General features: G+C 38.9%; 1 protein-coding gene across 1 annotated transcript in view; it reads left to right on the top strand.

The window, feature by feature from the left end:
- LOC126251375 (MAP kinase-activating death domain protein) overlaps positions 1-21,798 on the top strand; it is a 595,744-nt gene that overhangs the window by 187,626 nt on the left and 386,320 nt on the right. Inside the window, exons 12-13 of the mRNA XM_049951759.1 lie at positions 4,899-5,057; positions 5,565-5,772. Of these exons, the coding sequence (XP_049807716.1) occupies positions 4,899-5,057; positions 5,565-5,772 (367 nt within the window). The remainder of the gene's footprint in view (positions 1-4,898; positions 5,058-5,564; positions 5,773-21,798) is intronic.

Below are 21,798 nucleotides of genomic sequence, written 5' to 3'. Positions count from 1 at the left end.
CCACTTTTATTTCTTGCAACTAGCAGTCAACCAGATCTGGCTTCCAAAATGCCTGCAGTGAGCAAATATGTAAACAGTTATGAAGACAGTCATTGTCAAGCCATCATACACATTTTCAGGTATGTGCAACGCACGAAGGATTTCAGTATATTGTACAGAAAGAGCAAAGAAAAGATGGTTCTGTTCAAGTGTAGCAACTTGGATTATGCAAGAGATATAGGAATAAGGTGGTTGACCTCCAGTTTTGTTATTCTGTTATCAAATTTACCTACAATGTTCCTCCCTGGGTCAGACAATGGTAACTTTGCCTACCGCAGAAGTGGAATATGTGGCTGCCAGCATGCTGTAAATATGTGATATGATGCAGAATCTGCTAAGTTATTTCGGAGAGCAATGCAATCAAGCAACAAAACTTGTTATGGATAATCAGAATGTGATAAGACTCATAAAAAATCCCAAACTTCATAAAAGATCAAAACATATTGATATCATTTCATAAGAGAAGAAGTATGAAGAGGGAGGAATCATTATCAAGTATGTTCCAAGTGAAAGACAGTAAGCAGACATTTTAACCAAACACTTGACATTTTAACCAAATCCTTGAGACCCAGTTCTATAGCAACACCTATTTTGATTCTTTGGACACTCAGAGATCTACATTTTAATTCTACCAGGATTTGGTATTATCTCACATATTGTATGCCAAGAAAGAGGGAAAATTGAATCATTTGGAATGTTAGGTATAATTTATGCCGTACTATAAGTTGGATTAATAGGATTTATTGTATGAGCACACCATGTATTCACAGTATGAATGGATGTTGATTCACTGACATACTTCACATCAGCAACAACAATTACTGCCGTACCAACAGGTATTAAGGTATTCAAATGACTAGCTACATTACATGGAACTAAATTCAAGTTTAACCCGCCATTATTATGAGCTCTGGGATTTATTTTCCTATTCACAATTGGCAGGTTAACAGGCCTAGTATTAGGAAACTCATCTCTTGATGTTCTACTTCATGATTCATACTATGTAGTAGCACACTTCCACTATGTATTGTCCAAGGGGCAGAATTTGCAATTATAGGAGGTGTCATTCAATGATACCCATTATTTACAGGATTAACCATAAACAATACATGGTTAAAAATTCAGTTTGCAGTTATATTTATTGGGATAAACATAACCTTTTTCCCTCAACACTTCCTAGGTCTAACAGGAATACCATGATGATATTCAGACTACCCAGACACATACACATTGTGAAATGTAGTATCAAGAGTTGGATCAACAGTCTCTATTGTAGAATCATCATATTCATTGTAATTATATGAGAAAGAATGGTTACAAATCGAGCAATTATATTCGGAGCTAATATAAGCAGATCAACAGAATGGTTACAAAATAACCCCCCTGCAGAACACAGTTTGAACATTGTCAGAAATAGATTTCAAGATGCTCAAATAGTGGGAGTATTGAAATTGAAATGTTATTTTTACTTTTAAAATCTCCCCATGTATGATACTGATTACATCACAGCCGTATTTCTTTTGATGTTCCTTGGATGTAGCCCCCTTTTGTTTATTTGTTGTGTGTTTGCCCTTCAGTACACTTTGCTCTGTATTAAGATGAAATAAAAGTTATTCCTTTGTATTCCTGTGTGTGAATCTGAATTACATAAAACTCAATAATTCAGCTTTAAGAGACTCCACTATCCAGTAATATAAATGTACAGTCTGACCATCAATAAAGCATAAGGGCAAACATTCCAATTTGTTGAATGAATTTAAAAGAATTGTGTTGTTTTGTATGGACAACTATAAGTAGCTTATTGGGCAACAGCAAAACTTATTCAACTTTGCATCAAAAAACAAGGCATCAAATGTAGTTTATAATAATTCATTTTGAGTAAGTTAGATGTTTAGGTTAGGTGATCAACATCCACATTTTTTCCAATTCTGAAAATGAATGGAAAAAATACCAGAGCAAAATTTGCCATTTTTGGATAGTGGATAATAAGCCCTGCATGAGTGACTTTCTTTGATTAGCCGTAAGAGGAAGCTACACATTTTGTATCAAATACAGAGTTTTGAAGTGAAGTATAATTGATGGGTGATAATTTTTCCACTATGTGCAGTGGCTAGAAACTTATGAGGCCTCAAACCACTTGCTAAACCAACCGCTTTTGGGAGTGGGCTTTTTATCACCATTAGACTAATTTTTGTGCATCAGTTTCGTTTAATCTGTTGATTTGTGTTTGTGAAATGATCCAATGGTCCTTCAGAAGCATTTTCCATAATTAACCTAAGCTCAAACATATCTATTGTCATGGTCTTGATGGCTATGATAAGATGTGTTTTCAGTTTATCCAATGATTTTGGACATAGAGGAATGGAAATTCATTGGTGAAACCCTGCACCATGAAACAGAAAACTGAGATATATGATCAGAGCAGAAGGTGATGATTGCAGCAGAAGCATGACTGCTCTGTAGACTTGGCTGAAGTTGAAATCAAGAAGATTTTGAAAACTCCTATTCTCTTCTTTTCCATGCTGCTAATTACCCAGGATTTACTTCCATGCAAGACCACACTCCAGACACCACTTCCTAATATCTCAGTTTATATTAGGTATTAAAATACTTCTCTTTTTTGGAAATGTGTTTCTCACCATTACCCTTTTGCATTTTATATCCCCTCTGCTTTTCCCATCATTATTGATTTTCCTGCCCCAATAGCAAAAATTATATATGATTTTAAGTGTAAGAAATATTACTTTCCTGAAAGTATTTGTATGAAGTGCAGCTTTGTGCAAAAGTAAAATGTCAATTATAGATAAACTCTACAGACAATATAATAATAGAGGCTTTTGAAATGTGATCCTGCAGAAGGATGCAGACAATTAGATGGTAGATCACATAATTAATTATGCAAATTGGCTGAAGGAAAGGCTAGGTTGATTTTACACATCCGGAAGCATCAAGGAATAGTTTTTTTGATTATCAAGGGAATGGGGTGGAGGGTATAAAAATTGTAGAGGTGAATGAAGGTTTGATTACATTAACCAGATACAAGTGAATTGTGACTGCAGTAGTTTTGTAGAGATGACGAGGGTTTCTCAGGATATTAATTTCATTCATCAAGATTGATGTTTTTGGAAAGCTGGCAACTGTGTCACTAATGATTTAAATAATGAAACTCTGCAAGAGTTATGTATGTTTCCATCCTTAGCGCAATGCATTTTGAGACCTTATTCACATTTCCAAATGCAACTATATACATGATTATTATATGAGGTGCTTGAATGCGTGTTTTCCCACCTCCCTTGGACTGTGTTCACATTTTTGGAGTTATACTGCAATCAGAAAACTGAGCAATATAAATCTTGGAATTTGTGTTTATGTGTGGATGTCAAAAACAGCATTTTTGTCTGCCTACTTTCAGACATTGTGCCTAGTCCATTGTGCAGAATATCATGCACTTGCAATTCATCACTTGCTGTTTGATGTTTAAACAAAATATGTTGCAAAGAGATTGTGACAGTATGGTTTCAGAGGAAATTTGGATATAGAGGTGCTACATTTACTGTGGATTACATTATTTATTTACATAAAGTTGTCACTTATAAAATTATTTTACCAATACTGACTATTACTGACTTTTAAATTATTGACTATACTTTATATTTTATTTTGTTGCAAATATTGAGTAGAGTCTCAGAATAAATGAGCACATTTATGGAATTTACCGTAGCTTTTACATACAGGAGAAAAATTTTCAAAAATTAATTGATTCACTATCTAGCTTGTCCCTGAGAATTTTTTCCCCGTGATTTTGGCGGGGTACAAAAATTTTCAGCTCCTCCATTAAATACATTGTTTGCAATTTCTTGAAGTGATGGATTATCATAAGATCTTCTTCTATGTTTTTCAATGGGTGGCCAGTGTTTGTGAATTGGTTATGTGTGTAACAGTTGATTTGTTCAGTATGTCCAGTATCAAAGTTCCTGCCAGTGTGTCCTTTGTGGTAGCTTCATCAAGTCTTACATGTGATTTTGTATATTCCTGAGCCTTAGGCTTTATTTTAAAGTATACACTAATTTCTGTTGTAGTTTGCTGAGAAACGTTACATTCATAAGGCATGCTGGCCACACATTTGATTGTATTATTTGTGCCCTCTAAAGAGACAGGAACTTCTTTCTTTTCTGTTGCTTTTTCTGTATTTTGTCTATCACTGAGCTGGGGAAGTCATTAGCCACTGCAGTTTGCTTAATGATGTCTAATTCCTCCTCACTGTTCTCTTTGTGTAGTGGAATTTTGTTTTCTCTGTATATCATTGTTTTGTAAGCAGCTTTTTTATATGTGTCTGGGTGACATGATGAGGCAGGGATTATGGCGTTGGATGTTGTCTTTTTTCTATAGATCGTGAAATTGTGTCTGTTGTTTTGATCTCTTATGCACAAATGTAGGAAATTACACACTATGCTATTGTACAATGTCTTCTTCAGAAAAGAAAGGAAAGCAAACACACATTCACACAAGCAGACAACACTTCCCATGCACGTGACCACTATCTCTGGCTGCTTTAGCTGGATTGGCTAAAGCAGCTGGAGATAGTGGTTATGTATGCATGAAGTTTGCTTGCTTGGTTTGAATCTGTGTGTGTGTTTTCCTTCCTTTCCTGAAGAAGACTCTGGCTCAAAGCATACTGTGTAACAGTGTTTTCATTGTGCCTGTCTACAAGTCAGTGTGTGACCTTTACAGTGAATAGCAGTCGATCCTTTTCATAACTGTTAAATATATGTTGGTGCTGTATCACCCATAATCACAATTTCTATTGTGATAGGCACTGAAATAAAAATTTTCTAATGATCCTTTTAATTACTTTGCAGGTGAGATTTTTCAACTCCCAGAATCTTCTAGCAAATTTTGCTGAACACACGAGAACACTGAGACTCTATCCAAGACCTGTTGTGGCATTCCAGATTAATAGTTTCTTGAGATCCAGGCCTCGAACAACACATTTTCTTAACCGCTTTGCTCGTACTCAGGTAACATGTCTTAACATTATACTGTTGTATGGCTCAGATTTTCATGATTACTGTAATTATTTTTGAGTAAATGCATGTGTTTAACAGTATTGTCATATATATGTCAACTTATCATTTAAGTACAACATACTGTAAATATGCAAGTACATCTGAGGTGATTAGAACTTTTTAGACTAAAATAGTGTGTTTGCTACACCTGTTACAATAAAATATCCTTGTTTATATGCAGAGGGTCCCTCTCATCCTGAGGTCTGTGTTACCCACCCTTCCTTTTTGACCTTCCCTAAACTTTCCCTCTCTCCTCCTGGCAGTGCTGACCAGCAATTCTGTCTCATAATTTATTAGTTTTCTTGCTCGAATATTCCTTTTGATACAATTCACTACATATTATCTCACTGCAAGAACTTAAGGGCATTGAAGTATTCATATGTATGAAGTTTGTTTTGTTTGAATAATTGAAGTTTATTTTGTTTGAATAATTGCATTTTCTTTGTGATTTATTTTCAGGCTGTAGAATTTCTGGCAGAATGGTCTCTAACTCCTAGCAATGTCGCATTCTTGCGTGTGCACACTGGGGTGTTTGATCCTACTCTTATTGGAGATAAATCCAAGTGGTATGCACATACTCTGGAACCCATTTACTTCAGTGTGTGGGATGAGAGCAGTTCACTGAGTGGGGCATTGCGATCATTACGTCAGCAGGAGCAACCAACAGGTTAGGAGTGTTACAGAACTTAATACACTTAATACAAGGACAGTACTATACAACTATGTAGTAAGTAGCCCTTGAGAGACTTTGTCAGAGTTTAAAACTTTCTTTGAAATATTTCATTTTTCAAAAATGTTTAACTATTGGCATCAAGCCATCTTACCACTTTAGACCTTTTCTATCATTTAGAGTAGCAGCATCCCTTAATATGAATTGCATGACTTGAGTTAGTTCCTGTCGTTCCCCCTGGAACATAGGGCCGTGATGAAATTTCTCCACCTGGTACAATTTCTAGCAAGTCTCTTCACTTCACTCCAGGTTTTCCCATCCTCTGCAGCTCCTCTCTCGATCATCCTTTTCCAGGTCTGTTTGGGATGTCCACATTTTCTAACTCCTTGAGGGTTCCAATCCAATGCCACCCTTTCAACAGGTCCGTCTGGTTTCCTCAATGTATACCCAACCCAGTTCCATTATCTTTCCTTGATTTGTATATTGATTGGTTGCTGATTTGTCCCCCTCCAAAGATCCTCATTTGTCATTGTATCTGGCCATCTCACATTTAAAATATGCTGTAGACAGCGGTTGATGAAATTTGTAGCTGGTTTTTGGTGTGGTTAGTCGCCTTCCAAGTTTCACAACCATACAACAGAACAGCCTTCACATTGCTATTGAAAAGCTGGAGTTTGGTCTTCTTTGAGATGTTCCTATTTCTCCAAACAGGGTACAATTGTACAAACACACCATTTGCTTTGCGGATGTGACTACGGACGTCTTCCTCAGCGCCTCCTGTAGTCGTTACTATACTTCCGAGATAGAGGAAAGATTGGACCTGTTCTAAGTCCTCTCCATTAATGGCCAGCTATTTGTGATGGTCAAATTTATCTACATTTCTTTGGTTTTGTGAACTTTTATATTGAGGCCTGCAACTTCCGCCTCTCTTTGCAACCTGGCCAGTTTCACTTCGATGTCTCAATATTGTTGTGCCATTAAGCAGATGTCTGTGAAATCTAGATCTTTGATCCTATCCCCCATTGCACATCTCTCTTCCTTTCTCCTATCACTCTCTTCATCATGTGGTCCAACACCAAAAGAAATAGTGTTGGTGAAAGAATACACCCTTGTGCTCCCGAATTAACTTGGAATGGCTCTTTTAGTACTTGGCACTCATAGTCTTCATACATCTCCTTGATGATGTTAATATTCTTCATTGGAATGCCATATTTTGCAAGTGTATCCCACATGACTCTTTGATTGACTGAGTCAAAAGCCTTTTCAAAGTCAATGAAGGTACAGTGAAGGGTGTGTTGCCACTCTGCACTTTGTTCCAGGATCATTCTGAGAGTATTGATAAGGTCCACACAGCTTCGATGTTTTCTAAAACTCACCTGTTCTCTCTTCAGTTGTGCTTCAACAGAATCCTTAATGTGGGTTAAAATGATCCTTGAAAGTAACTTACTTGGTACTAACAATAGGGTAATGCCCCACCAGTTGTTGCAATTAGTAACATCTCCTTTTTTGCGTATTTTCATGATAATACCTTGTTTACAATCTGTTGGCAGTTTCTTCTCTCTCCATATCTTCTCTAAGAGGATGTACAATAACTCGACAGTGGTGTCCAAGTGTGTTTTCAGCATCTCAGATGTTATATTATCTGGTCCTGGTACCTTCCCATTCTTGATCTGTTTCAGTGCTGTCCTAATTTCTGCTTTCGTGGGTGCATTTACACCAATGCTGGGCCTAGGATCATTGTATTCCATTTGTTCTTGTTCTTCTACCTCACCACCAAGGTCTCTATTCAGAACTTTGTTAAAATGTTCCTTCCACCTATGTGATTGTACTTCACATTTAGTTACTATCTCCTCTTTCTTATTCCTTACTGCTCGGTTCCTCTGGAAGCTTTTCTTTGAGAGCATTTTAGTGATATCATATAGTTCTTTTACATCCCCCCTCCATGCTGCCTGCTCTGCTCTATCAGCCTGTTCATCTATCCATCTTCTGTGGTCTCTTCTCACACTCCTTTTCACTTCCTTATCTGCTGCTCTATAATCAGGTTGTGTCTGTGCTTTTTGCTGCCTGGTCCTGCTCTGATTTACTCTTCCCTTGGCCTCCTTTCTATTGGTGATCTTCCTCCAGGTATGTTCAGACATCCGATCTCTCCACAGGTGATTTTTAAAGCCAAGTTGTCTCTCACTTACTTGCACAAAAGTATTCTTAACTTCTGTCCACATTTTCTCCATGTCCTTATCCTCAGCCATCTCTTGTTCTAGGACATGGAATCTATTCCAGAGTTCCAGCTGGGATCCGCCACTTATCTGTGGATCTTACAGTTTACCTATGTTGAATCTTCTTTCTGGAAACCACAATCTTCATTTGGAAACTGGCAGTAACAAGATGGTGGTCACTACTTGCGTCTGCTCCTCTTGTATTCTGCATGTCTTCCAGGCTCCTACTGAACTTCCTGGATACTGCAATGTGGTCAATTTGATTTTCTGTAATATGATCTGGAGACACCCATGTTATATTATGACATCTCCAATGAGGAAACAAAGTCCCTCCTATTACAAGGTCATGGCTTGCGCAGAAGTCACTAAATCTTTCCCCATTATCATTCATTTCACCCAAGCCATGTACCCCTATTATCTGTTCCAAAACCTCGTTGTTATCTCCCACCTTGGCATTTATGTTTCCCATAGCAATGAGGATATCTTTCTTGCTCACGTTCCTTACAATCTCTCATAGCAAGTAATAGAACTCCTCCTTCTTCTCAATGTCTGATGTCGCTGTGGGGGCATAGCATTGGATGAGCGTCATGTTTCAGACCTTCGTCTTAAATCTGTCAGTCATGATCCTACTGAACACAGGTTTCCATTCTAGAAAGCTTTCCTTTGCTGCCTTGGTGAACAATAGCCCAACTCCATACCAGTGTTCCTCTTCCTCTTAACGTCCTGAATATAAAAATGTAATTCCATTCGATGTCTGCATTTCACCAAACCCTGGCCACTTCTATTCATTTCCCTTGTCACTTGTTTCAGCTTGCTACTCTCCCTCAAGGTTCATATATTCCAAAAACCAATTTTCGTTTTCCTTTTCATGCCAAAGGTTGTTACCATTTTATCTATCTGGTTTTGTATTCTTGTCTCAGTTTCAGTAATCAGGTTATTTAAGAAGGGTGGGTGACTGGCCCACCACTTCTGATTGCCTTGGTGGGGCTGCCACATTGTCACCCAGGCACTGGGCATTTCGTCCGCACCCCTACACATGTTTTAATCGCCAGCACCAGTTAAGTGGGGGAAATGGGGAGGAAAAGAAAAATATTGGGCTAGGGATAGGAATAGGATAGGAGACATGTTTTTGATAGGTCGTAGTGGGGGACACTTGGTCTGGCTCCTCCCCTTTAGCCTGTCTGGCATAGGTGGCCCTGCTGGTAGCTACACTACCACTGGCATAGCCCTCTGGATCCAGAGCATGCAAACCTCCTCACCCACACAGACAGTGCTACGTTAAGGCGGTATCCCCTGAGGAGGATGAATTGCATGGCAACCAGGTAAATCAGTGAATCTGAACAAGTCTCTGTTAATATAAATTGTAAATGCAAGAAAAATCTTCACAAAATCAGATTTTATCTTGGAAAGCACCACAGTAAAAGAAAGGAAGACTGGTGTAGGCAAACTGAAAATTTGTGAAATTACTCAGAATCAAAATCATTAGAGATATGCTAGAAAGAGAGTGAGATGGAATACACTTGTGTAATTCTGCATGCACTCTTCTGTCTTTATGGCCCTCATTTCCTTTATGTCAGTGTTTCTTTTTTTTGCTGTCTTCTGTCTTTTCTATGCTGGATATAAAGTCTTTGTGAATTCTCTTTGTGTGTATGTGATATCAATACCATCAGTTTTTTCCCGGAAAAATGTGAGTGTGTGTAAGACTATTCTAGTGTTGGGGAAATCAAATTAAGCTATTTTTTGCATACATAACAGATGTAGAAAAATTTTGATAATTGTTTTGGAGACAAAATAAATGCTGCATCCAAGGTTCTTGGGTGTCCAGCCGGATCTGATTGTCGAAGTTCCACGATATCTCGGCGAATAACCATTCTGCCATCATCAGGTGGTGCTGATGGAATTCCATCAGCACCACCTGATGATGGTGGAACAGTTATTCACTGAAATATCGTGGAACTTTGAAGATTGGATCTGGCTGGACACTCGAGAACCTTGGATACAGCACATTCACCAGGATAGCCTCAGATCACAAAATAAATGCTATTTTGCCTGCACCATACAGTTTTAAGAGTTTATCTGAAATATACTGTTTGGAACAGAAGAAATGTTAACTGCAGTAGCAGTTGGACAAATGTATGGAAACTAAGATATAAAGTCTTTAGACTGAAGTATAAATAAAAGAGTTGTTTTATCATAATAGTACTCATTTATTGCAGAGGTAGGCAAAAAAATTTGAACACACAACTTATATTGTGCACGGCCAACTTTCATGTCAAAAACAAACTGAATTCTCCTGTAAATATATTCTTACAAATCCTGAATGGTTTTCAATGAGATTTTATATGAAGTATACTGGGCTATCAGTTACTTTTCCAATAAAGACCTGAATGGGTTGAGAATATTCAAACCCAATTATTGTGGGTGTCAGAGAAGACCTGTTGTTTCACACTCATATTCATAAAAAATATTGTTGTTATTTACAGCCTTCAATGTCACTGTCATTATGGAAGAGGTGGTCCATTGTTAGGAATAATTTCTTCAAAACTGAACAGAGTCTCTCACTTACATTTCTTCTGTTCTGAGTGGTGTACATAGAAAGTGTTTGTCCTCACTTGCTTTGGTGGGTATCCAAACCAACAGGAAATGAATACATGTTGCTATAAGTCTTCAATAGATGGACTTCACGAAGTGGAAGTCCAGGAGGCAGTGAAGTCGGTGTAGCAATACAACATTCCCAGACAAGTAAACACTCAAGATAGAAAGACAGCTAGAAAGTACAGCAAGTGGTGTGCTGTGCCATAAGTCCAAGCCACAGCCTCAGCAGCAAACAGTTGCTAGTGGGTGGCACCATGTGATGTGCATATCTTGGTGGCAACTCCACCCAATTGCTCCTATTGCTTCTCAGTACCTACTTCCCATCAATGCTTTGCACTGGGGCAAAGGGCAGAGGGGGAAGGAGGAAGCCCAGAGGCTGGTTTGGTTTTGGGATGAGTCCACCATTGCTGCCCCATCAGTGCCTGAGGAGGATTCAGGGGACTTGGTTTCTGAATTGGATGCTGAGTGAAGCAGGGAGGTGTCAGGTGCTCAAAACAATTTTGCCTTCAGAAATCCTGGAATGCCGAAGCCATAAATTGTGGTTGTCGTCAACAAAATACTAAATTCCGAAGCCTCAAATTGTGGGCCATTGTCAGAAACCAATGTAACTGGGCCCCCTTCTATAGCAAAGATTGTAGATAAGGCACAGACCTTAACCCTGGAGGATGTTGACATCAGCACTACGTATGGGAAATTTGAAAGGGCTTGGGTGTCAGGATGGGGCTGTAAGCTAAAATCCTGTGCTGAGTTCAACACATTGCAAATGCAATAGGTTGTTCATGCTGTTAACAAATCTATGTGACAGGATGGGACCAACACCACAGTCAGACGCACCTGTGGCCAGTATTAATTGTTCGCCCGGTTGGAACATTGCCAAAGAAGCGGCTTATCTAAGACACTTTTTAAGTTTCACAAATGCTCTTGTACACTTTTCTGACCACACAAATGGAGCACCCTTTTTTACATAACTACTTAAGGAGGTGGGAAATATGAGCAGCATTTGGAATGAACTTTGCATAATAATTGACTTTGCCCAGAAAACACTGCAATTCTTTTAAGATTCTTAGGCACTTGTAAAATAATAATGACAGTCACATGGTAATGTGTGGGTGTAAGCCTGTCTGTACTTAATAAGTGGCCCAAATAGTTGCCAAGTAAAATAAAAATGGTAGTCTCATGATCTTGTATGGATGTAAGCCCATCTCCACTTATTTTGTGGTGCAAATACTTGACTCTCGGCTGAAAGAAACTAAATTTGGTCAGACGACTGTGCAGCCACTCAAACAACACATGTAATTGCACAAGTGCTGCTCCCATGTGGCCCCCATAACTAACAAATCATTCAAATAATTGTCACAATTAGGGATGCCCTGGATGAGCTTTTCTAGATACCTCTGAAAAATTGCAGGAGTACTAGTGACCCCAAATAACTATCTGTTATATCTGTACCTGCCGAATATGGTATTAATCACCAGAAACTGTTTTGTAGACTCATCAACAGGTAACTGAATTTACACATCAATGAGATCAACTTTTGAAAAATACTGACCTCCAAGCAATTTAGTTGAAAATACCTCTTGCCTAGGGACTGGTACAAATGGACATTTGTTTGGGCATTAATGGTAGACTTAAAATAACCACAGGTCCAAAGTGATGCATTAGGCTTTTGTGCAATAACCATGGACATTGCTCATTAATTAGACAAGACAGGAGAGATAACACCTAGGTGCTGCAGTCTGTCCAGTGCTGCCTTAACTTGTTTGCACAAGGCAAACGGTATCAGAAGAACTTAGGTATTGCCAAATGGTTCAAAGAGATGTGTGCCTAAGGTAGGTCCAAATACTTGTTGAAATTTTTGCACCACGCATCTAGTTTTGTTAATAGTATTGCATTATAAATTAGATTTACCTGATTTTGAATTTGGCACCCAAAAAGTGCGAAAGTGTCAAGATAATAAATGTTAGTAGTCATCCAAGAATTAACTACAAGCAAGGTTAATTGCTGAGCTAAGTTTTTGTACTTAGCTTGCACCCTGATTTGATCCTGCAGTAGGACCGACTGGCTGTTGTACGTCAAAACTTTGTGTGCTGGTCCACACAGCGGCAGGGAGCCTATGTGCTGGTAAGTATCCCCATTAATTAGGGACACAGTTGAGCTGGTGTCCAGCTGGAAGTCTTCCGTCACCCTACTGACATCCAGTTGCAACATGATATGCTGCATCCCATCAGCTGTTGTCCCTGGCAGTGGCGGGATAGCATGCAGCTTGCTAGCAGCCAAAGTTGACACCTGCTTGCTGAAGCAGACACTCGCAAGGTGTCCTGGCTGATGACAAACAAAACAGATAATGTTACAGTACAGGCAGTGATGCTGTTGATGATGAAGGCCACACTCTGGACATGATTTTATAGCATGGCTTGTGCTGGAGTTTTCATACAATAATGGAGAGGAAACTTTGTCAGGAGCCACTGCTTGCTTTGGGACACATTGATGGTGAACAAATCGCTTTCAGCTTTGCGCATTCACTGATGTGGAGGGTGAGGAAGCACCAACCACTGAATCTATTGGCACTAGGTGCACAAGAGCTTGGTGAACCAGATTATGGCCTTGACTGAGAGTCATTAGTTGAATGACAAGTGCAATGGTGATTAGCTACTGAAGCCAGTGTCACCTGACTACTTGACACTCAGATGATGACCTCGACTGGGAGTCATCAGGTGATCATTGGGTGTGATGGCAATTAATACTCCTATCAATGTCAAAACCATAACAATCCTCAAAAAGAGCTTGTGCCAAGACAGTAACTTTGTATGCCTAACAATTTTCAACTCACCACTCGAAGTTGGATGTGAAGTTTCTAAAACCTTTACCCTAACCTCATGATCTGGAGCCTGGCAGATTATAAAATCCCAAATTAACAAATGTATGTAAGATGTGTCACACTTTTGAGAGGCAAAATTACACTTGCAAGTGCCTTATAAATCAGTAGCCCATACCTTAGTTTTGCTTAACACAGCGATTCAACTTGAACCTAGCTGCAATGAAGTGCATATGGTGACTGTAGTATTCAGTCAGCAAACTACAAACTTCAGAAAACTTCAAAGTTCTGGGATCCAAGACTATGGGTAATTTTTGCACCATTTCATACAATTTACTACTAGATCACAGTAACAGTACATTGCGGCATGCAGGATCATAAGTTTGATTTGCCGTGCTGTGCAGTTCAAAACACTGTAAACAGACCTCCCAACTCTCACTTACCTCATTGAAAGAAGTGAATGGTAGAAGGAGAGGTGCAGAAACAGCAGCTGCCTCCTGTTGTTGATTCTAGAGAGACTGTAACAGCATTGTGTGCTGTTCCTGCTGCTGCTGCTGCTACTACAACTTGACAAATTCAGGATCTGTGGTTCACTAAACGAAATGGCATGGTGAAAAATTCCTCATTACTAGTTTTCTATCATGTGTGGTGTTGGTAGAAACATGTATATCGTCACTTGGTCTGGTGGGTACACCGAACCACTGGGTAACAAACACACATTCCTATAAGCCTGCAGTAGACTGAGTTCATGAAGTGAAGGAAACACTAACAAGACTGGGACATAGCAGAGTTGATGAATCAGTACAACAATTACAAATTAGTAACCGTTCGAGACCAGAAACAAGCTAAATCAACTTGGCTGTGCAGTGGTGTGATATGAACAGCTACAAATACAGCAAGTAGTGAGGGAGCCATGAGCCTGGACACAGGCTCAGTGCCAAATGGTCGCTACCAGGTGGTGCCTCTTGACACTCATATCTTGGCAGTGACTCCACTTATGGCAGCAGCCTGCAGCCGCTGATAAGTCCACATCTGTGCTAGGCAGGGAATCCAAATCACTGCTGGTTACAAAAACATTGGTCTCATAAGTGTTTCTAGGTAACTTTCATGTAATGTGATTGCAGGACTCAGTAAAAGCCTTAAAGAGGCTTAGTTGCAGGTGACGGCTCTCTTCACATATTATTCCCAAGCTTACTCAAATAGTTGTAGAATCTTGTTCTGAAATTACTGCAGCTGCCATCAGTGACCAGTTTACTCAGCACTGCATAGCATCTCTGCATCTCTGGTTGGGGGTTGTTGACACACAATTATTTCACAATAATTGATCTTTTTCCTTCTTGTATCTACGTTGTTAAAATTGCTAATTCATGATGGTGGGGTGGTATTTACTTCTATCTCTACCTACATGTTCCACAAGCCACCACACAGTGCATGGTGGAGAGTGGTTTGTACCACTGCTAGTCTTTCCCTTTCTGGTTAAATTTGCAAATGGAGCAAGCAAACAATGACTGTCTGCATGTTTCATATGAGCCCTAATTTCTTTTACCTTGTTTTCACATTCCTTACAGAAGATGTACATTAGTGGCTGTAGATGCCGTCAGTCACAAATGTTGGTTCTCTATACTTTCTCAAATGTTATGCAGAAAGAATGTTGTCTTCCCTTCAGGAATTCCCATTTGAGTTCATGGAGCATTTTCATAATACTTACGTGTTGATGCAACCTATCAGTAATGAATGTAGCAGCACACCTCTGAATTGTTTGGATTTTTCCTTTAATGTGACCTAATGAGCATCCTGAACATTTTAACAGTACTCAAGAATGGGTCACACAAGTGTTGTACATGTAGTCTCATTTATAGATGAGCTACACTTCCCTAGAATTCTGCCAATAAACCAAAGGTGAACATTTGTCTTCCCTGTAATCAGCCTTCATGTTTCTTCGCAGTGTTATGCATTGATATTTAATCTATGTGACTGTTTCAAGTACCACACTCCTAATGTTGTATTTGAACATTACAGGATGTTTTCCCAACTCATATGCAGCTTTACTGTATGATTAAATGATGATGGCGTCCTCTTGGGTAAAATATTCCGGAGGTAAAATAGTTCCCCATTCGGATCTCCGGGCGGGGACTACTCAAGAGGACGTCGTTATCAGGAGAAAGAAAACTGGCATTCTACGGATCGGAGCGTGGAATGTCAGATCCCTTAATCGGGCAGGTAGGTTAGAAAATTTAAAAAGGGAAATGGATAGGTTAAAGTTAGATATCGTGGGAATTAGTGAAGTTCGGTGGCAGGAGGAACAAGACTTTTGGTCAGGTGATTACAGGGTTATAAATACAAAATCAAATAGGGGTAATGCAGGAGTAGGTTTAATAATGAATAAAAAAATAGGAGTGTGGGTTAGCTACTACAAACAGCATAGTGAACGCATAATTGTGGCCAAGATAGACACAAAGCCCATGCCTACTACAGTAGTACAAGTTTATATGCCAACTAGCTCTGCAGATGATGAAGAAATTGATGAAATGTATGACGAGATAAAAGAAATTATTCAGGTAGTGAAGGGAGATGAAAATTTAATAGTGATGGGTGACTGGAATTCGTCAGTAGGAAAAGGGAGAGAAGGAAACATAGTAGGTGAATATGGATTGGGGGGAAGAAATGAAAGAGGAAGCCGCCTTGTAGAATTTTGCACAGAGCATAACTTAATCATAGCTAACACTTGGTTCAAGAATCATAAAAGAAGGTTGTATACCTGGAAGAATCCTGGAGATACTAAAAGGTATCAGATAGATTATATAATGGTAAGACAGAGATTTAGGAACCAGGTTTTAAATTGTAAGACATTTCCAGGTGCAGATGTGGATTCTGACCACAATCTATTGGTTATGAACTGCAGATTGTAACTGAAGAAACTGCAAAAAGGTGGGAATTTAAGGAGATGGGACCTGGATAAATTGAAAGAACCAGAGGTTGTAGAGAGTTTCAGGGAGAGCATAAGGGAACAATTGACAGGAATGGGGGGAAAGAAATACAGTAGAAGAAGAATGGGTAGCTCTGAGGGATGAAGTAGTGAAGGCAGCAGAGGATCAAGTAGGTAAAAAGATGAGGGCTAGTAGAAATCCTTGGGTAACAGAAGAAATATTGAATTTAATTGATGAAAGGAGAAAATATAAAAATGCAGTAAATGAAGCAGGCAAAAAGGAATACAAACATCTCAAAAATGAGATTGACAGGAAGTGCAAAATGGCTAAGCAGGGATGGCTAGAGGACATATGTAAGGATGTAGAGGCTTGTCTCACTAGGGGTAAGATAGATGCTGCCTACAGGAAAATTAAAGAGACCTTTGGAGAGAAGAGAACCACTTGTATGAATATCAAGAGCTCAGATGGCAACCCAGTTCTAAGCAAAGAAGGGAAGGCAGAAAGGTGGAAGGAGTATATAGAGGGTTTATACAAGGGCGATGTACTTGAGGACAATATTATGGAAATGGAAGAGGATGTAGATGAAGATGAAATGGGAGATAAGATACTGCGTGAAGAGTTTGACAGAGCACTGAAAGACCTGAGTCGAAACAAGGCCCCGGGAGTAGACAACATTCCATTAGAACCACTGATGGCCTTGGGAGAGCCAGTCATGGCAAAACTCTACCATCTGGTGAGCAAGATGTTTGAGACAGGCGAAATACCCACAGACTTCAAGAAGAATATAATAATTCCAATCCCAAAGAAAGCAGGTGTTGACAGATGAGAAAATTACCGAACTATCAATTTAATAAGTCACAGCTGCAAAATACTAACGCGAATTCTTTACAGACGAATGGAAAAACAGGTAGAAGCGGACCTCGGGGAAGATCAGTTTGGATTCCGTAGAAATGTTGGAACACGTGAGGCTATACTAACCTTACGACTTATCTTAGAAGAAAGATTAAGAAAAGGCAAACCTATGTTTCTAGCATTTGTAGACTTAGAGAAAGCTTTTGACAACGTTAACTGGAATACTCTCTTTCTAATTCTGAAGGTGGCAGGGGTAAAATACAAGGAGCGAAAGGCTATTTACAATTTGTACAGAAACCAGATGGCAGTTATAAGAGTCGAGGGGCATGAAAGGGAAGCAGTGGTTGGGAAAGGAGTGAGACAGGGTTGTAGCCTCTCCCCGATGTTATTCAATCTGTATATTGAGCAAGCAGTAAAGGAAACAAAAGAAAAATTCGGAGTAGGTATTAAAATTCATGGAGAAGAAGTAAAAACTTTGAGGTTCGCCGATGACATTGTAATTCTGTCAGAGACAGCAAAGGACTTGGAAGAGCAGTTGAGCGGAATGGACAGTGTCTTGAAAGGAGGATATAAGATGAACATCAACAAAAGCAAAAGGAGGATAATGGAATGTAGTCAAATTAAATCGGGTGATGCTGAGGGTATTAGATTAGGAAATGAGACACTTAAAGTAGTAAAGGAGTTTTGCTATTTAGGGAGTAAAATAACTGATGATGGTCGAAGTAGAGAGGATGTAAAATGTAGACTGGCAATGGCAAGGAAATCGTTTCTGAAGAAGAGAAATTTGTTAACATCTAGTATAGATTTAAGTGTCAGGAAGTCGTTTCTGAAAGTATTTGTATGGAGTGTAGCCATGTATGGAAGTGAAACATGGACGATAACCAGTTTGGACAAGAAGAGAATAGAAGCTTTCGAAATGTGGTGCTACAGAAGAATGCTAAAGATAAGGTGGGTAGATCACGTAACTAATGAGGAGGTATTGAATAGGATTGGGGAGAAGAGAAGTTTGTGGCACAACTTGACTAGAAGAAGGGATCGGCTGGTAGGACATGTTTTGAGGCATCAAGGGATCACAAATTTAGCATTGGAGGGCAGCGTGGAGGGAAAAAATCGTAGAGGGAGACCAAGAGATGAATACACTAAGCAGATTCAGAAAGATGTAGGTTGCAGTAGGTACTGGGAGATGAAGAAGTTTGCACAGGATAGAGTAGCATGGAGAGCTGCATCAAACCAGTCTCAGGACTGAAGACCACAACAACAACAACATGCATTAACTTACATTTTTCCACATTTAGAAAAAGCTGCCATTCGTCACACCAAATAAGTTATTGTGTGTTTCGCACCTTGATCTCTTTATAGGTGTGCAGATTTCTGTTAACTTTTGTTTCTCAACATTTCGGCTAAGGTTTTTGAAGCAAGAGAGCAACAATCACTGTGTCCTCAGCATTTTAATAATTTTGTTATTAAACCACTGTGGGTCTTTTTCATCCTTAATCCACTTTTATAATGATTACTTAACTGTTTACACAATGAAGTTTTTAGTTAATTTGACTGGTTTTCACATTTATTATCACTCACAGCAACACAATCACCACCAGGTCTATAAGATCTCATAGAACACTAATCACAGGTAGACACTTCCAATAAACTATGGAACATTTGGACAGTTTCAAGATTTTTATGGTGTACTTTCATGAGTGAGTTCTGATGGATGAATGCAGTGTGGTATGAGTGGAACTGTCAAACTGCTGTCACGTTACAACTAACATTTCATTTCAACATCTTGACACCACTTATGATCTTAATAAAGCAGTGACATTACAAAACAGTCCACTAATGATGCAATATGGATGTCACATCAATCTAGACGTACTTGAAAATGCCAATTAAGCCAAAACAGTCTGTCCAGTCTGTCGTAAATAAAGATTACTTATTGTCAGCAGCTATTGGGTGTATGTATTCTAACAATCGCGAAGTTGGTTTTGATTATACAGTCTTTGAACACAACAGATTTTCTGATAACCATTAGCAATATGCCGATGCTCATGTTGTTAACATGGAAAAATTAATAAAATAAACTAGAGAGATGATGACCAATTGGGCAAAGACAAGTGACACTTTCCAACTGTGGACTCTCAGTGAGACAGAAACCACATGTTTAACATGAGGAATGATGCGGAGATGCTGCTGGACTGAATTCTACCTGTGAACTCTGACATTAAGAAGTTAATCAGTCAGGAGCTAAGTACAAACTCTTTACATATAAGAGCAGATGTTGACACAAGATGTTAACTCAATGAATTCCAGCTGACTGAGGATTCAGTTGTCTGGAGGGAGAGTGTGAAGACAGGCATATGGATATTTTGTAAATCTGGTAATTATGTTTTAGTTTATAATACTGCCGGCATCAGATGTAACAGTAATGTTGATCTTAGCCCAACAATTGTTTGGTTTAATTGTATGTTAGATAATTAGAAAAGTATTAAAGTCTGATGTACAGTCAATTTGAAAACAAAGTGGCAATTTACTGGATTTTGTGTAAAATTCCTGGGTTAATAATTTCTCCAATTTGGTCACTTTCTTAATTAGTGGCTTATTTGGACAAACAAACACATTATCTGATTCAGAAAAAAAATAGTTTAACAGAAGTATAATGCCAAATGTGAGAAATAAACAAACTTGAGGTCTGAAATGACAAAAATATTTTTTTCTGTGGCAAAACATTAATTGTGAATAATGAGTAATTCCATCTTGCTTAATTTCAACAAACATGTACACGCACATGCGCATGCCCCCCCCCCCCTCCCCCCCTATGTGCCATAATGAGACCAGTTTCTGGGGTAGAACCGAAAACTTTTGCTTTGGAGTTAGGGCTAGGAGAAAGTGCTGTTTGGGACGGCGAGAAAGATGTAGCATAAATTGAGATATTGTGTGTTTCCCAAACTAGGAAGACAATGTTGAAAGGCAAGCATAAAGAAGCTTTGTTTATGTGGCATGAACATTTAAGGGGAAAAGGTGTGCTCATCACTGGTCCAACATTGGGGGGAGGGGTTGGGGGGGGGAGGGGGGGGGCGAACATTGGGGGGGAGGGGGGGAAATAATAATAATTAAAAAAAATTGCAGTTTCAGTACCAAATAGAAGGAGAAAATTCAGAATTTACTGCCAGTGATGGATCGTTGGCTCCATGGAAAAAATAGTTACCATTATCTGCTGACAAAGAGGCTATGCCATTCTTTACAGACAACCATTTGAAGTTAATTGACAAAGGGGAATTTCCGGCAAACAGATGTACAACTGAAATGAGACTAGTTTAAATTACAAGATGCTCCTTATGAAAATGCTTGCTTCAGAAAAGGACGCTGCAGCACCCAGATATGAGAAAAGTAAAAAACGAGCTACCATATTGGCTTGTAATAATGCAACAGGCAACCACATACTTAAGCTTGCATTAATAGGGAAATCGCAGCAACCTAGTGCTTTCAAAAACCTGAAAAATCAGGAATCACTGCCCCTATGTTACATTCACCAAATGAAAGCATGGATGAATTCAGAAATATTTTATACTAGCTCTAAAGAAACATTTGAAAGACAACAGTTTACTGAAGAAAGCTCTGTTGCTTTTTGATAATGTGCTATTGTGTCTTGCCAGTGACAAACTCAGAGTTGGAGATATCAAAGCATTATTTTTATCATCAAATGTGACAGCTCTTTGTCAGCCAGTGTACCAGAGCATCCTTGAAATGCTAAAGAAGTAGTATCGCTGCCATCATACTAGTTTGCTGATATCAGCAATTGATAATAATGAAGACTGTGTAACCATTCTGGAGAGGATTGACTGGCTAGACGTCCCTAAGGTGGTTTATCAAATTGTGGGAGAGATTCTCAATGTATCACTTTTAAGGTCCTGGAAAATTCTTTTAGATCATGAAGATGGACATTTTAACTTTGAATTCATGTGTGAAACTGAAATCAGAGATGGAAGTGATGGTACTTCATTGCTCAGAAGTGTACCAGACTGTCAGGATGTTGATGCAGATAACCTCACAGAATGGACAGTGGCTGATGAAGTTGATGAACTAATTGGCAATGATATTGTAGAAACAGTGATGCAGGCGGAAGTAATACATCAGGAAGAGGTAAACTTAGGTGACAGGAGAAATCCCATCCCAAATTCAGAAGGGTTCTAGACAATTGTGTTAGTGCTGCAGTACATTAGTGAGCAGGAGGAAGCATCGTCAGCTGATTTCATCTTTTTGTGTATGCAGAGGGCTATTGCAGCACAGAAGAAGGCTGAAAGAGGGAAAAATTCATCTATAATTTTTTTACTCTAACCTGTAAGTTTCATCTTTTCTTTTAGGCTTGGCTTTTCACATATGTATGATCATACATTCATACTTGCAGATCATTTTATGTTTCCTATAATAATTTTTGAAGGGTGCAGTATGTACATAGTAAACATTACTTGTACTATTATGCACTATTTTAGTTTTTGGATGTGTGCTTGCAAAGTTGTTTCATCCACTTCATTGCCAGTTTGAGTGTCACAGCGAATTTATTGGCTTTCATAAGTGACTGTAGAAACAACTTGTTATTATGCTACAATTAATTTTATTGAAATAT

The sequence above is a fragment of the Schistocerca nitens genome, chromosome 4 (genome assembly GCF_023898315.1).
Source record: "Schistocerca nitens isolate TAMUIC-IGC-003100 chromosome 4, iqSchNite1.1, whole genome shotgun sequence".
Lineage (NCBI taxonomy): Eukaryota > Metazoa > Arthropoda > Insecta > Orthoptera > Acrididae > Schistocerca > Schistocerca nitens.
Note: the sequence above shows the minus strand (reverse complement) of the source record. Positions and strands in the feature narration are given on the sequence as shown.